The sequence below is a fragment of the Aspergillus tubingensis genome, assembly GCF_013340325.1.
Source record: "Aspergillus tubingensis WU-2223L DNA, scaffold_11, whole genome shotgun sequence".
NCBI classification, from domain to species: Eukaryota; Fungi; Ascomycota; class Eurotiomycetes; order Eurotiales; family Aspergillaceae; genus Aspergillus; species Aspergillus tubingensis.
This window is the reverse complement of record NW_023336285.1, coordinates 701,131-716,281: the sequence shown is the minus strand read 5'-3', so window position 1 is coordinate 716,281 and position 15,151 is coordinate 701,131. Positions and strand designations below refer to the sequence as shown.

General features: G+C 50.9%; 6 protein-coding genes across 6 annotated transcripts; 3 read left to right on the top strand and 3 right to left on the bottom strand.

Moving 5' to 3' along the window:
* Positions 1-490: 490 nt before the first annotated feature.
* AtWU_09586 (serine/threonine-protein kinase) lies at positions 491-1,919 on the top strand (the record flags this gene model as incomplete). The annotated part of the gene is made up of 4 exons (XM_035504692.1): positions 491-670; positions 769-859; positions 929-1,259; positions 1,328-1,919. The coding sequence occupies 4 exons, from the start codon at positions 491-493 to the stop codon at positions 1,917-1,919; spliced, it is 1,194 nt and encodes a 397-aa protein (XP_035360585.1).
* Positions 1,920-2,543: 624 nt separating this feature from the next.
* On the bottom strand, positions 2,544-3,598 carry AtWU_09585 (AMMECR1 domain-containing protein; the record flags this gene model as incomplete). The annotated part of the gene is made up of 2 exons (XM_035504691.1): positions 2,544-3,012; positions 3,096-3,598. 2 exons carry the CDS (start codon positions 3,596-3,598, stop codon positions 2,544-2,546), a joined length of 972 nt encoding a protein of 323 aa, XP_035360584.1.
* A 1,241-nt stretch (positions 3,599-4,839) lies between these two features.
* On the bottom strand, positions 4,840-6,786 carry AtWU_09584 (putative regulatory factor Sgt1; the record flags this gene model as incomplete). Its single annotated transcript, XM_035504690.1, has 3 exons — positions 4,840-6,207; positions 6,263-6,462; positions 6,522-6,786. 3 exons carry the CDS (start codon positions 6,784-6,786, stop codon positions 4,840-4,842), a joined length of 1,833 nt encoding a protein of 610 aa, XP_035360583.1.
* A 416-nt stretch (positions 6,787-7,202) lies between these two features.
* Positions 7,203-10,992, top strand: AtWU_09583 (putative spindle-pole body protein (Pcp1); the record flags this gene model as incomplete). The annotated part of the gene is made up of 3 exons (XM_035504689.1): positions 7,203-7,793; positions 7,841-10,692; positions 10,761-10,992. 3 exons carry the CDS (start codon positions 7,203-7,205, stop codon positions 10,990-10,992), a joined length of 3,675 nt encoding a protein of 1,224 aa, XP_035360582.1.
* A 1,021-nt stretch (positions 10,993-12,013) lies between these two features.
* Positions 12,014-13,531, bottom strand: AtWU_09582 (AAA family ATPase VPS4; the record flags this gene model as incomplete). The annotated part of the gene is made up of 4 exons (XM_035504688.1): positions 12,014-12,235; positions 12,301-12,751; positions 12,821-13,153; positions 13,233-13,531. The coding sequence occupies 4 exons, from the start codon at positions 13,529-13,531 to the stop codon at positions 12,014-12,016; spliced, it is 1,305 nt and encodes a 434-aa protein (XP_035360581.1).
* Positions 13,532-14,070: 539 nt separating this feature from the next.
* Positions 14,071-14,750, top strand: AtWU_09581 (tubulin-binding prefolding complex subunit YKE2; the record flags this gene model as incomplete). The annotated part of the gene is made up of 4 exons (XM_035504687.1): positions 14,071-14,131; positions 14,294-14,489; positions 14,570-14,630; positions 14,697-14,750. The coding sequence occupies 4 exons, from the start codon at positions 14,071-14,073 to the stop codon at positions 14,748-14,750; spliced, it is 372 nt and encodes a 123-aa protein (XP_035360580.1).
* Positions 14,751-15,151: the final 401 nt, after the last annotated feature.

Genomic DNA, 15,151 nt, shown 5'->3' with positions numbered 1-15,151 from the left:
CATCAATTTTATTTCCCACATTCCCCCAGAAGGGCAGCATCGCTAGCAGCCTGTGTCTGTCTTCTGTAGGTATATCTCAGAAGCATCATCCTCAACTGGCTTTGGGAACCCTCCCCCCACTCCGAACCGTGTCCGCCCAACGGCTGTCTGCACCGAAACCCCGCAGTCGGTCGAAACTCCACCACATCGTCCCATTGCGACGGAACAACCCAGTCCCTATTTCTGCCTATCACCCTGGCTCGTTTCACTTTGCCTGTGAATCCTTCACACTTCCTGCAGGTATGTAAGCGATTTTCTGATTGGGCTCACCTTCATTGGGTCCAGGATACGCTATCTTGTCTACCCATCTGATACTAACCGCGGGGCTGAAGACGCAGGCCCGAACCACCCTTATCCGTCTGCCTTGAAACCCAGACCCTATTGACCGTCCACCCTTACGAATTCCACCCCTGAAACACAACTCTGTCGCTTCTTGAAATATCATATATAAATGGCGTCGCAACCGCAAGCAGGTCAACGGCCGAAGGTCCAGCCCTGCCGATACAAGACCGGAAAGACCCTGGGAGCTGGCTCCTACTCGGTCGTCAAGGAATGTGTGCACATCGACACCGGCCACTACTATGCGGCCAAGGTCATCAACAAGCGCTTGATGGCGGGACGTGAGCACATGGTATTTCTTTACCCTCATGAAGATCCAGGTGTGGCTGGGGAGAAAGTCGAGATATAGCAGGAAGGCTAATGATAAGGAACATGGGGGGATCATGATAGGTTCGAAATGAGATCGCGGTGCTGAAAAGGGTGTCGATGGGGCATCAGAACATCCTGACCTTGGTCGATTACTTTGAGACTATGAACAACTGTATGTGCATGACTGGTGTGGGGTCTAGTATCAAAGTTGTTGAGGACTAACTATCCTCGCCATTTACAGTGTATCTGGTTACCGATCTTGCGCTTGGTGGCGAGCTTTTCGATCGCATTTGCCGAAAGGGCAGTTACTACGAATCCGATGCCGCGGACCTCATTCGTGCTATTCTTTCCGCTGTGGCATACCTGCACGACCACGGCATCGTGCATCGGGACCTGAAGCCAGAGAACCTTCTTTTCCGCACTCCGGAGGATAATGCAGATCTACTGATCGCAGACTTTGGTTTGTCGAGGATCATGGACGAGGAGCAGTTCCATGTTCTTACAACGACGTGCGGTACACCGGGATACATGGCGCCCGAGATCTTCAAAAAGAGTGGTCATGGAAAGCCAGTGTACGTTCCTCGCCATGGCAATTTGCCAGTCCGACTACTATTTTCATATACTAACGACCGCTCAACAGAGACATCTGGGCCATCGGTGTCATCACCTACTTCTTGCTATGCGGCTACACCCCCTTTGACCGCGACTCCAACCTGGAAGAGATGCAGGCCATCCTTGCAGCAGACTACTCCTTCACCCCAATCGAATACTGGCGCGGCGTTTCCCACGACGCACGAGACTTCATCAAGCGTTGCCTAACCATCGACCCTAGCGCTCGGATGACAGCCCACGACGCCTTGCAACACGCCTGGGTCAACCCGCCCTACGACACATCCGCCGACAAGCTCGGCTCCGGCGAAGATCTCCTCCCGACCGTCAAGAAGAACTTCAACGCCCGTCGCACCCTCCACAAGGCCATCGATACCGTTCGCGCCATCAACAAGCTTCGCGAAGGCGGCGGCCTAATGATGGACGGCATGATGAGCGTCGACCCCAAGCCCGAACGAGTCAACGGCAACGACGTCATCGAAGAACGACGGGACCACGACGGAGACATGGAAATCGACGGCCGTGCCAATGCTCGTGGTCAGACGGAAGAGCAGATCCGTGCTCAAGAGCGGAAAGTTCAAGAAATGGTCGCCGGGTTGTGGAGTCGCACTGGGAAGAAATAAGGGTTGGTAATAAGTATATATACATCGTATTATTATTACTTTTTGTGGGATCGTTTTTACTACTACTAAAGCTTATATACCTTTTGCTCCCCTTCCACTGTCACCCACTCTCTTATTATCATAAATGCTTACTACCCTTGATGGGGATGGATTCTTCTGATTATTATCTGGTGTGGCTTTCGTGGCAAAAGAAAGATGTTTCGGTCTTGGTCCTTTCACTTTTCTTTTATACCTAGTAGTAACTATAGCAAATGATGTAATTGGTTGATCCTTCAACTAGATTGAGCCCACATTACGCCTACTATTGTAATTAGGAATGGATTCAACTTAGTAGCTGGACATTAAGCACACAAGGCACTTCAGTGTACAATATCAGAGAGCTACAGGATATAGTACCGAAGGGGTCTAATCGCGAAATGAGCACGCTTAGCCGAAAGATACATATATTCCCATTAGTTATGTCCACATAAACGGTTCGTGTACGAGGTTTCGCTGTTTACATGGCATGTGGCAAATATGTCCCAAATGCATAAAAATAACCAAAAGTGACAAAACGCCTCCCGTCTCATTAACGCCATCGCATCATTGAACATCCAGGTTGAATGGAATCATTGGTTGGGCTCGTCAACTCAAAAGCTGTTGGCTCCCATCGTCTAGCGAGAGGACCCATTGGCGCCATTCTTGCCATTCCGCGTAGCTGCTGCTGGCCTTGAGGCCCTGGTACTTGACAGCTCGAAAATCGGAGACCTGCTCCCATGGCTTGGTTGCGGCGGCAGCGCCATGACCAGCATTGCTGCTGCCTCGCAAAAACCGTCTCGCCACGCTCTCGGAGGGCCCATCCCAGCCTGCTTTGTGCATCAGGCTGTTGACGGTCTCTTCTTTGGACCATCCCTGCTCAACCGCGACATCAGGAAGGTAGGTTGCACCATAACGTCTGCCGCGATGAATGAAGGAGATGCGAAGGCCATGCACCCCAAGGATCCAGTCCAGAGCGTTGGTGCATGGCTCGAAAGACCCGAGGAGCGTCAATGAGCAAGAGAGAGATGGCAGAAGAGACTCTGGAATGGGGGGAAACCGAGTGTCATCAAATGCGCTGTGGGCGGTTAGCATGCGCGAGCCTTGCCAAGGTGTAGGTGGAAGGCCCGGTCTCATGGATAATGAAAGGGATATACGTACGATGTGAGCGCGTAGGATTTCAGGCCCTCGGCAAGCTCCTGCGCCTCAAATGTGCCAATGCAGCCCCGGAGCGATTTGTGGCCGTGTTTCGAGACAGTATTCCATGTTACAAACAGAGGATATTTGTCCTCTCTCGGCTTGCCACTGGCCGTATCTGACGAGGAATTGGGTGTCGTGACTGAGGTTGAGCTTGACAGGACAGACTGCGATGAGTTGGTAGACGCGAGAGATTGTGTTGTAGAGGAGCTCGAGCCAGACTGAAGCCGACTGACTCGGGGCACTTTGATTTTCTGGGAGCGACTGCTTTTCCCAGAAAGCGGCGCGGTGTTCTCGTCCTCGTCTACGAATTGCGAATCGTCATCCTCATCTAACGCGGCGAGCTTCTTATATTGTTCGTGTCGTTCCCAGAGCTCTTCCACAGACGCAAGGCTGATTGGTTCTCTGCGCCTATAGGAGGCAGCAAGGGTCTCGAAACAGTAGTAGCATTGAGCCGGGGTGGCCATTCTTTATATCCAGATGTATATTTGCTTAGATAAAGAGTCACGGAGTCGGGACTTTCAATGAATATGTATAGAAACAGCGATGTCGATTTGAGGTCTGTTCGTCACAGCCTAGGAGTTCTGCCACTAGACAGGCACCCGGTTGCTCGGCTTGACCGGGGGAATCCGGCACCAGAAGGCTACTTGCAGCACAACAGGTCCGATGGGACTTGAGATGAGATGGACCAGATGCTGAACGAAGAGACCAGCAGTAACGTACAGTCCAGTGCCAGGGATCCGCCCATAAGGTGAGAGTCCACGGAAAAGGCAGCAAGAGAGAGGCAAATGAGAGAGGGGAAGGAAGAGGGGGAAGAAGCCCAACGAGGGGAAGTACGAGCCAGCCCGGCCGATAACGCCGCCACGTGATCGACACGGGGGGGGCTTATCGGCGCCTTCGACCTTTTATCGGGCTTATCGGGGACGCTGAAAGAAGATCCCATGTCACAGGCAGTTACTATATGGTGACAAGCGTACTACAGCATCATCATGGTGGTGGCTTCATCAATTGATGGTTTACTAGTGAGACACTGAATCTGGCATAGGGTGACGGATATGATGTTGGTTAAAGTACTAGATTCTTCAGCAAATGAGTCCAACACCAGTAAGTGTCTGAGTTGTACTTATATATATACTACGTACTAGTATGTGGGGTTAATAGGAGAACTACTACTGTGTGACGCAACCACTTCATCAGGCTGTCTTCAGATCATACTATATGAGTAGTAACTATATACAGTATCTCGTTATGTCCATGGTTCCCTAAAATTTCGGCACCTATATTCTATCATGTTCGATATACCACCGATACAGCTCCATGAGAGCAGCCAGTCCCATGGGAAGTGAGGAGTGGTTTCATTTAAAAGATGTCTAATGACCAGCTTTCCCAGACAGTGAGCACGTACTTCTAGGTCACATTTGACCTCGCTTTGCACGTCAGCTGAGCCTTCATTAGATTTACGTTGGCAGGCTGAAGTATAAGGGCTCGATCCGAGCTCCTCACAGCAAGCGTTCAGCTTCCCAGGACCCTAAGCATAGAACGACGGTAGGGAAGTACCTGCCCTCTTGTCTGGCAGAGGTATGTGAGGTCAGCTCGTCTGGTGACGGACCATTGAAGGGCCATACGTTAGCGACTGGCCATATTTCATATTGTCGTTGACAGTCAACCCGGGACATCATTGGTATTCTCGTCATTTATAGTCGCAGTATCAGCGGTGGCGATCGTCCTTGGGCATAGCCAAGTTCATCATAGAAAGCATGTTTCCCGCTGGGCCAGCCGCCCCACCTTGGCCCTGAAGACTTTCGAGAAGGTTTTTCGCAAAGTTGATGTCAATGTCTTCCTCATCCAGTTCAGGTAGGTCATCGTCCTCTGCTTCTCCTGACTTTGTATCAGCCAAAGTCTGCTTGTCACCGGCTGTCTTGGGCTTGCGATTGAGATCAAGCACTCCCGTGCCTTTTAATTCTGCCTCCATTTGCCTCGAAAGCTCCTTGATCTGCTCCGTGTCATCCTCGGATTCGCTATCCAGTTCCTCCACCCGACCCCGAGGCTTCGAAGGCCGAGACGAGCCCGGCAGACCAGAACCGCCTGATGGCATTCCCATCATCTCCTTCATCATCCTCGAAAATTCCTCTTCGTCGAACGAGGCCTCTTTATCTTCACCGTCACTGCTCATCTCATCCTCATCATTATCGTCATCATCGGTGTCAGTGCCATAGTCATCAAAGAATTCTGCTCCTTCGAAGCCAGCCGCATCATCATTCAAGAACTTCTCGAATTGCGCCACAATACGCTGAAGATTTTCTTGCGCGTTCGCATCCCCAAAAGTACCCTCAGCGCTCGGTCTGCCGTCTTTGTCTTTCCCCTTGCCTTTGAGCTCTCGATCTAAGTCTTCAAAGCTGATGTCGAGCCACTTCTCGTCATCTTGTCGCTTGTCCCAGGTTTCGATATCCTTGTCTGTGGGCAGTTGTTCATCACCAGTGTCCAGATCTTCCAGTATAAGCTTCATTTCTCGCACGGCCGCCTTGTCTTGATTCTGAGGATCCGTAAGAAGCATCTCAAATCCACAAGCCAGCTTCATGCCTATCTCGGCCCGATCATATGCTTTCTGTTCATCTGTCGTGGGTAGTTTGTCGTTCCATGACTTCGGTACTGGAAAGTCCTGGCTTTTGAGCTGCGCATATCCAACTCGCGTGAAGCGGACGCTCACGGTGACGAAATCTTCAGGCTTGAAGATGAAGCTGTCAGTATCCTTGGATCGAAGAGGTCGCAGTGCAATCGGATCGCGTAGATAGAAGGCTTCCACAGCGGCAGAAATATATGCGGGTTTCTGATGAAGTAGGAAGGCAACTTTGCGAGGGATGGTTACGAACGAAGAGTGAAGGTTTTCGTTGATCTGCTGGGGATAGTTACGCAAACGGTAGAACGCCTCCTCCTGTATCATGGTAGACCTCATCAGACGTGCCGGCTCCTCCATGATGATCTTCTTTGCATCCGATAGCGAGATCTTTTCCGTCACTCTACCTTTCTTATCGTTCTTGGGCTTGATTATGACAAGTTGACCTTGATTGATCCAGACCTGAGAGGAAATTAGCCTGCGTCATAACAGACATTATACCGGAGGTGCCACTGACTCTGTTATCTGCTACCTCAGGTTCCAGCCAAGCAGGTAGCGTGGCGGCAGCTTCCACCAAAAGGAACTGACCATCACCATCCACAGCTTTCGCCCAGACATTTTTGTGTTTCTTGGTCAACTCGCGCAACAGATACACAATAACCCACTCGTCCTCAATTGAATCGCCGAAGTTGGTGCGCCCGTGCAAAGAAGTGACTCCTAGGTATCTGTTAGTGGCTGGGATAAGCCAATCAATATAACAAATGAACGTCGCGCACCATCATCTTTCGTGATTTCCAGCCGAAAGCTTTCACGTTGCCAGATATAGTCCTTTAGTAGGTCTTTTACCAATTCTGCAGAGGTACGTTGCACCTCAACCAATCTCGCTCGTGTTTCAGCGACTTCGTCGACGACAGCGGGGGCGGGGCTGGAAGGAATATAGTAAAGAGAATAATCGACACTATCGTCAGGGATCTCCGGCTTGGGAATGGGGTGGAAAGTGGACTTGAACCACTCCAGATCCTCCTCAGACATGGGTGCCATGTTGCGAATATCTGCAGCAGGCACACTTTCTGTTTTGAATATAGTTTTCAGGCTGCTGGGTGCAGCAATTCAACTAACTTCTTCGATCATAAGAACTTTGAAAATAAATTACGGCATGACTTCATACCGGACGAGACGCGGCGAATTGCTTGGCCGCGGGCCCCGTGACCGGGCGCTAGGTCGCGTTGGGCTAGATGTCAACAAGAACGAGGGCTTGAGGCCTCACCGCCCAAAACACGTCCCGTATCGCATCGCATTTCCAGTACTACCTTAGATTGTCAGTCCCCTCCGCCGCGTTCCCCCCGATTTCTAATGGTGTTGTCGGCGATGGTTTCCCATTGAATGGCCTTCGCTCCTTCCCATACACTGTTCACACCAATTTTCAGCACTACAACCCCGCGTTATACCCGTCGGCCATGGCGTATCCGTACATCGACACGCCGCGCACCGAAGTCGACGGAAACGCGACTTACTTGACCGGCTATCGCAGCGTGGGACGACCCAATTTGACGGCACTCGACTCAGTGGAAAATTCGTTTGCTACGCCTTCCAAGGATGATGACCTTCTTAAGGGTCTTGGTGACGGTCGAAGGCGGACTTCCGGGAGTTTCAAGACTCATACGCCGCGTGCAGGCGCAGCTTCCAAATCGACAAGAAGCGCGTTAAATAGTCGACATCAGCTTCCTACCGCAGCGCCTCCCAAGGGTGAATTTACGCCTCTTATGAGGAGTGCCACGAAGAACAATTATTTGCGAAATATGTCTACGACGCGCGGACCGAAGACCCCGGGACATATAGGCAGGAGTTATTTGAGCAATGGCAACACGCCGGGCTTTCCTGGAATGGAAATGACCGATATTGATGAGGAGGACGCGACCGATGATCAGCCCACTCCTATCCCGCAGGTTGCAAGCAGCAGCGTGCAGAGCACACCGCTTCCAGGGTTGTCAAGGAACGGTGGTGTCCTTAATGAGGGAAATAATATGACATTGAAGGAACAGGAGAAGGTGAATAAACGAATTTTGTCACCAGGAAACTTTGCTAACAGCAATAGATGATCGATCAATTAGACAAGGATAATTTCGGTCTTAAATTGAAAATTCACTTCTTGCAGGAGCAACTGGAAAAGGCCGGTCCCGCTTACAACCAAGCAGCACTTAAGGAAAACACAGAGCTAAAGGTCTCGAAATTAACGATGCAACGCGACATCTCACGCTACAAGAAGAGCCTTCAGCAGGCTGAACGCGACCTCGAATCGTACCGCATACAATTTCAGGAGCTCAGGGAGAAAGCGCGGGGAAGACCGACCGACGATACGATACAGCGCGAAATGGATTTGATGCGGGAAGAGATCGAAGCGAGAGACAACCAAATCAGGGAGCTCCAGGAGGATTTGAGGGATGCCAAGGACAGCCAATCTCAGGAGATGGAGAAACTCCGTGACGAAGTTGAAGATCTTGAGGCGTCGGTAAGAGAGCGGGATCGGGCCATCGAGGAACGCGACGAAGAGATCGAGGAATTGAAGGACAGAGACGGCAAGGAACGCGATGCACTCACTGAGCTGGAATCAGAACTGCAACGTGCGAAGGAGCAGATGGAAGAGCTACAAGAGTCGCTGGATCAGGCAAAGTCTGATGCAAGAGAAGCGAGGGATGCCGCAAGCCAAGCCGTCATGGAGAAGGACCAGGCTCAGAAAGATCTCCAAGAGTTGCACGATGAGATGGCGAACAAGTCTATCAGTACAAGTGGACTGACGCGCCAGCTGGAGGAGAAGGCCAGCAAGTTGGAGGAGGAGCTTCGTGAGCTCCAACAAGAGAACAGCGCATTGAAGAAAGATATCGAAACACGATCTGATCACGAAGCCCGACTTGAGGAGCGATATCGGGAATCTCAGCAGCAGATGAACGACAAGGAGCGGAAGCTTCAGGATGATGCTGCGCAGGCAAGACACGAGCGAGATTTGGCCCAACAGGAATATGACAGGATCTCCGCCCAATTACAGGAAGCCCTCGACGAAGTCCAACGCAAATCGGAGGAGAAAGAACTCCTACAAACCCGACATCATGCATTGACGGACGAGTCCGGTGGCCTGCAGCAGGAGCTGGCGAGAGCGCAGTCTAAAATTAAGGAGCTACAACAAGCCTTGGAGGAAGAGCATCACCATGCGCTAGACAATACGAATACTGTCCGTACTCACTACAAGGAAGAAGTCGAGAGACTACAAGAAGAGATTGAGGCTCTCCACCACGAAATCGAAGACAAGGAGGGCCAATTTGCTCTCGAGCAAGACAGGTGGGAGAGCGCCAGGCGTGCCTTGCAATTGCAGAAGGACAGGGCCGAGGATCAGGCAGCTGGTTTCAAGCGCACAATTGAGAAGCTTGAGCAAGTCGAACATACTCTGTCCGGAAAGGAGATGAAACTGCAAGAAGTCATCGATAGCGAAAAGACGCGCCACTTCAATTCGGAGGCTGTTTTGAGCCGACAGGTCAAAGAACTGAACGATGATCTGACATCAAAACGGGAGATAATTGATGAACAGCGGAATGAAATCCTTTCTCTCAAGGAGGATTTGAGGATTGTTAGACGCTCAGAGGCAGCGCTTCAAGAAAAGATCCAGGCTCTGGAGGATGAAGTTGTTGTCCTACAATCAAGCTTGGAGGAAGAACAGGAGTATACCAAGGGCCGAACACAGAAAGGGTCTGCAGAACACGACAGTCAGATCCAGAAGCTCATCAGCGAGAAACAGAGACTCCGTGATCAGCTGGCTAATGCTCATGTCGAATTGCATGACTTGCGGACGTCTGCTGCTGAGATTGAGACCGAACGCGATGAGCTTCAGGTCCAGCTGGATCAGGCCCAAAATCCAGTTGACGACACGACGCGTTTCGATAAGGAAAAGGTCGATCTCCGAAAATCCGTTCTGCGGCTTGAAGGCGAGGTTAGACGCCTCAAGGAGGACAGAACCTCATTGTTGGAAGCCAAGGAGACGCTAGAAAAACAGCTAAGCGCTGAGATCGAGCGGGCTGCCCTGGAAGAGAACCGTCTGTCAGCCGAAATCGACCAACTTCACGATAAACTACACACGACTTCAGGTGGAAGGGATCGCGAACTTGCATTGACGAAGAGTAAGGCGCAACGCTACGAAAGACGCATACAAGAGCTTGAGAACCTCCTTCAGCAGCAGCCACATGCTGAGAACGAACATTCGACTGCAAATGGAGATCTCTCAATGCTTCGTCATAGTCTGGACGAGGCTCGGAAGCGTGAGAAGACGTTGCTGCAGCGCGAAGCCGACCAGAAGTCGTCCGTCAGAAGTTACAAAGCACGGCTTGCTGAATTGGAGAAGGAATTGCACGATGCGATGATGAAGAAATACGAATCCCACTCACCCTCCTCTTCACCCTCCAACAAACTCCATGATGAGCTCCGGAACCTACGGAAACAGCTGTCTGAGGCACACCGAACGCTACGGGAGGTCAAATCGAAGAATCGCGATCTTGAAAGAGCCGCAATGAGAGAAGAAGACCAGCGTGATCTTCATGAGCTACTCAAATCATCGACTCTGGAGGCTGAATCGCTCGCGCTCAAGGTGTCAGAGCGAGAGGCCCGTATGGCCGAGCTCAAGGCGCAAATGCGCAGGATCCGTGATGAGCGTTCATTCTGTGCTAGAAAGGCTGAATCGGCATTAAAGGAGCTGGAAGCCCTGCAAGAACGATATGACCATCTTGTGGAGAAGATGGGGACAAAGAGCGAGAGCAGTAAGACAAGGCATGAGAAGGAGATGCTCGGTCTAGGCAAGGAAATCATCTGGCTTCGTGCGCGACTGAAGCGTGAGGAGAAGTTCCGCCGTGACCTGGCTTGGAGTAAGGGCTTGATGGAACTTGGCGAGCGTGTTCGGGTTGCCTGGTTAGTTCCCTCATTTCTACATCTACCCTTTCTGTATAATGGTTTAGCTAACATCCTCCTTCCAACAGCAACGAAGCTGATCTCCGCATGATCTCCGACATGGGCGTCAAATCCCGTGACCGCAACAAGACCCGCACTCCCCAATCCAAGTTGAAGACTGCCGTCTCCATGGTCAGGGCCGTCGTCCGCATGCAAAGGATGTGCCAAGACTGGAAGAAGACGAAGAAGCTTGGTGAGGGTCTCAGACGGGCGAAGAACGAGGTGCTGAAGAGGCGAGACGCTTCATACAGTAAATCCTGATCACCCTCTCGAACCGTCTAATGTCGAGCCTCTCTCTTCCTTCCACCCTTCCTTCTTTCCCTCCCTCCCTCTTTTCCGTTGACTCATCCCCCATTATTTTCCAATGATTTTGCATTTCCTTTTGGGTTCGTTGAGAAGATTCCCCGGCGTTATTTTGATGGATGTGTTTTAAGGCGTTGTCCTCTCCTAGGTTGGATTGTGAAAGGAATTGTCGTTGGTACTGTACCTACTAGCTACCCACTCTGTGTTTGTGTAGTTGCAACCCCAGGGACATTGGATCCCTCACACATATACTCTTATTCTTAGTTATGTTGGTTCTGGATGGTTAGATTGAATGGTTAATGAGATATGTCTGAGCCTAACTTTGAGTCTATGGTTATTGTCTACCAGTAGTGGGTGTGTTTTCGGTCAACAACCCTCAGGAAAACAATCAATAAAGACCACCACAAAGGCTACTTGGTCTATACGCACATAACGTAAGAATTGAATTTCCAGCCGACATTCATTTCATTCCACACCAAGCTCGTCATGTAGTTAAGTTAACAGAAAGAGAAATAAGAAAAACAGTGGACTTTAAATTAACGCCTCGCCTTGCTGCACAATGATAAAAAACAGAGTTTGCCTAACACCGAGATGGAAGGTGAGAGGAAGAAGATAAGAGAGATAAAGAATAATAAGATGATGGGGATAAAGTCGTAGGAAGCATCTCGATGGTGTAACGTATGTGTGTGTGTGGTCGTGGGATTTTCTTTTCTTCTCTTTCGTTCGTTCGTTCATTCCAATTGAGCAACCTGAAACCCAAGCATGCATTCATCGAACCAATATCGGGATGGGGGAAAGGGGAAACCTGAAACCATGATAGGGACGGATGAGAACAAAGGCTTGACTTTATGGGAGCTTGGTTGATTCTATCGGGTCGTGATGAGACACAACGAGAGGAGGAAGGAGGACGGACGGACTCGTTTGTCTTCTTCTAGATGGAGAGAAGATGGATGTGTGAAGAGTAGGATGAAGGGTTGGATTAAGCACCCTCGCTACCGAACTCCTTGGTCCATTCGGAGTTTCGTTGCAGGTCTTCTTGACTGACGGTTGGTCGGGAGTTGCGGACCGCCTTGATGAAGTCTTTCAGGACGAGCGGGGGCTCCAGGAGCTGGTCGGCTTCTACGGTGGTCCATGACATTTCCATTGCGCCTTGGTCGCCCGGTGAGCAGGGGGTTAGCTTTTCGGCGCCGTCGAGGATGACCTATTTTTGTGATTAGTGGGATGCTCTTCTCTTTTGTATGGATCAATGGTGGGAAGCGGGCTCACCTTCTTGTAGTGCGTTGCTGTTTGGATCTTGCGGATGGGTTGCATCAGCGCATCCTGGACAGCAATACTGATATCGCTACCGGAGTAGCCCTCGCTCATCTCCGCCAGGGTTCGGTAGTCGGCTTGCGTCAGTTCGCAGGGTGTGGAGCCGACGGCCAGCATGAACATCTTCATTCGTGCGTTGATATCGGGGAGACTGATGTGGACTCGACGTTGGAATCGACGACGAATGGCGGCATCCAATTGCCAGGGAATGTTTGTTGCGCCGAGGATCAGAACGCCCTTGGAGTCCTTGCCGACACCGTCCATCTGAACGAGCAATTCCGTCTTGATACGACGAGATGCCTCCGATTCACCTTCTCCACGAGGACCGCAGAGCGCGTCGACTTCGTCAATGAAGATAATCGCCGGCTTGTTTTCTCGGGCCATGTTGAAGAGCTGCTTCACGAGTCTGTAGAGGTGGGCATGTTAGCTCTAGGAACCGGCATGTGGCGACATAAGATCCCTGATGTAGCCATACCTTTCACTCTCACCCATCCACTTCGACACTAAGTCACTACTACTGACACTGAAGAAGGTGCTGTTCGCCTCCGTCGCAACAGCTTTGGCGAGGTATGACTTTCCCGTACCCGGGGGCCCATAGAGCAAGATACCCTTCCACGGTTGACGTTTCCCCGTGAAGAGGTGTGGGAACTTAATAGGTAGAATGACCGCTTCCTTCAATGCCTCCTTTGCGCTCTCCAGACCGGCAACATCCTCCCACTGCACGTTGGGTTTATCCGACAAGATCGCCCCAGCAAGGGCGGACCGTAGCTTCTTCGAGTCGGCGTCCTCGCCATCTTCGTCCTGGTTTCTAATTCACCAAACAAGTAGTGTTAGCACACAATGCTCTCTGTGCCAGAACTGATCGCAAGGCGATGTCGGCAACATACCCTCCCTTCCCACTCCCCTGCGCCACCTTGCCGTTAGCGCCCACCGCACTCGGCTTTTTTCGATTATCTAGAGTAGCGAGATGGTTCTTGAGTTTCTCCGCGCGATCCATGTACTCGCCCGCCTTTGCGCGGATCATCTCCTTGGACTTGGGGTTCTTCTCCCATTTCAGTGCCAGCATGAACAGCTCCAGCGCCGAGTAGTACAGCTGATAAGCCTTCTCGTATTCGCCCTCATTGTCGTGCTCGATGGCCTTTTTGACGGTGTCAATCGCCCTCCCTAGGAAGTCGGTATTACTCATGGTGTGAAAATGAAAAGGATCGAAGTGTCGTTACGGAATGATCGCAGGAATAGGAAGCAAGCAGGGCTGGCTGGCTGGACTGTTTCGAAGGCGGGGAGCGAATGACGACGGAAGCCTGCCTGGTTTCGTCCGTCCGTCTGGAGTAGTACTTAGTACTAGTCTGTGTCTCTGCGGGCGCAAGAAGGAGACGGGGACTCGATTGCACCGGAACACGGAACAAACAATGACGTATATGAATAATTCTCAGCGAATAGACACTTCTTCCAAGGAAGAGTTGAGAAGGTCTCTAATCAGGATAGAATGGTAAAGGAGGACATTCAAGAGGAAATACTTAGGAATGGAGGAATGGCACGAGAGACAAGAGACAGAGAGACACCGAAAAGGCGGGCAGACGGTCTTGTTTACCGTCTTTGGTTGGTTTTCTGCCGCTCCGCTTCCCATTTTGCCCCTCCGATAGATAACTCATTCCCCCGACGACCATCAATCACCACATCAGCACACACGATCACGGGCTAAATAGGGATTTATCACACAGCATCATGGCGGACGCACAAAAGCAAATGCAGGCGCTTACCGAGGAGTTTCAGGCCTTGCAGACGGGTATGTTGGTATTCCATGAGTTGTTTTCCTATTCGGGGAAGGGGTGCATGAGCATGGGCATGCAAGTGTCATTTATCTATTCCAGCTAGCTTGGTGTTGTGCTATGCTATACGCACCATTGGTCATAAGCATGGAACAAATACTAACAACTGTTTTCAACAGAGCTCGACGGTCTCGTCGAAGCGCGCCAGAAGCTCGAATCCCAGCAACAGGAGAACGTCGGCGTTCAGAAGGAATTCAACTCCCTCGATGACGAGTCGAACATTTACAAGTTGATCGGACCGGTCTTGCTGAAGCAAGAGAAGAGTGAGGCCTTGATGGCCGTCAATGGACGTCTTGAGTTTATTGAGAAGGAAATGTACGTTTCAGTTACCGTTACCCCCCTCCCCACTTCCTCATTGGGTGGGAGCTGTGACTGACGTGATGTATTCATTATAGCAAGCGCATTGAGGGACAGATCCAGGAGAACCAGGACAAGTCTGATAAGAAGCGCACTGAGGTTAGTTTTCTGATTGTCATAATAATAAGCATGCTTTCGGTCATCGTTCTGACAATCGTGATGCAGATCGTTCAGTTCCAGACTCAGATGCAACAAGCAGCGGCGGCGGCTTCTGCTTGATTGTAGACGGATCGCTGTTATCAGTACTATAGGTGGAAGGCAGTGACTACTGTTATCACACGAGGAAAATATATAATTGTTGGTGATGGCGGATGTGAAAGAGCAGCCAAGGTACCTGATCGGTCCTCGAAAGCGATGATGCATGTCGCCTCGGAGGTCGTGCGAGAAGAAGAACAAGCACCGACGGCAGAGCAGAACTACTTTGTGCGATGGCTAATTCTGGCCCAGCACGACGAGGTTGAGAGGTTTTAGATACCCTTGTTAATGATCGTTGCGAATATTCTCATAAGAGTATGCGGATACGTAGTCGATCGATCCTGCTGTCTGTCGACCGAGGTGTGACACCTACCCTGTGTGGGTGCTGTGATTGATCGAGATACGGTGTGCCCGTCAAGGCACAA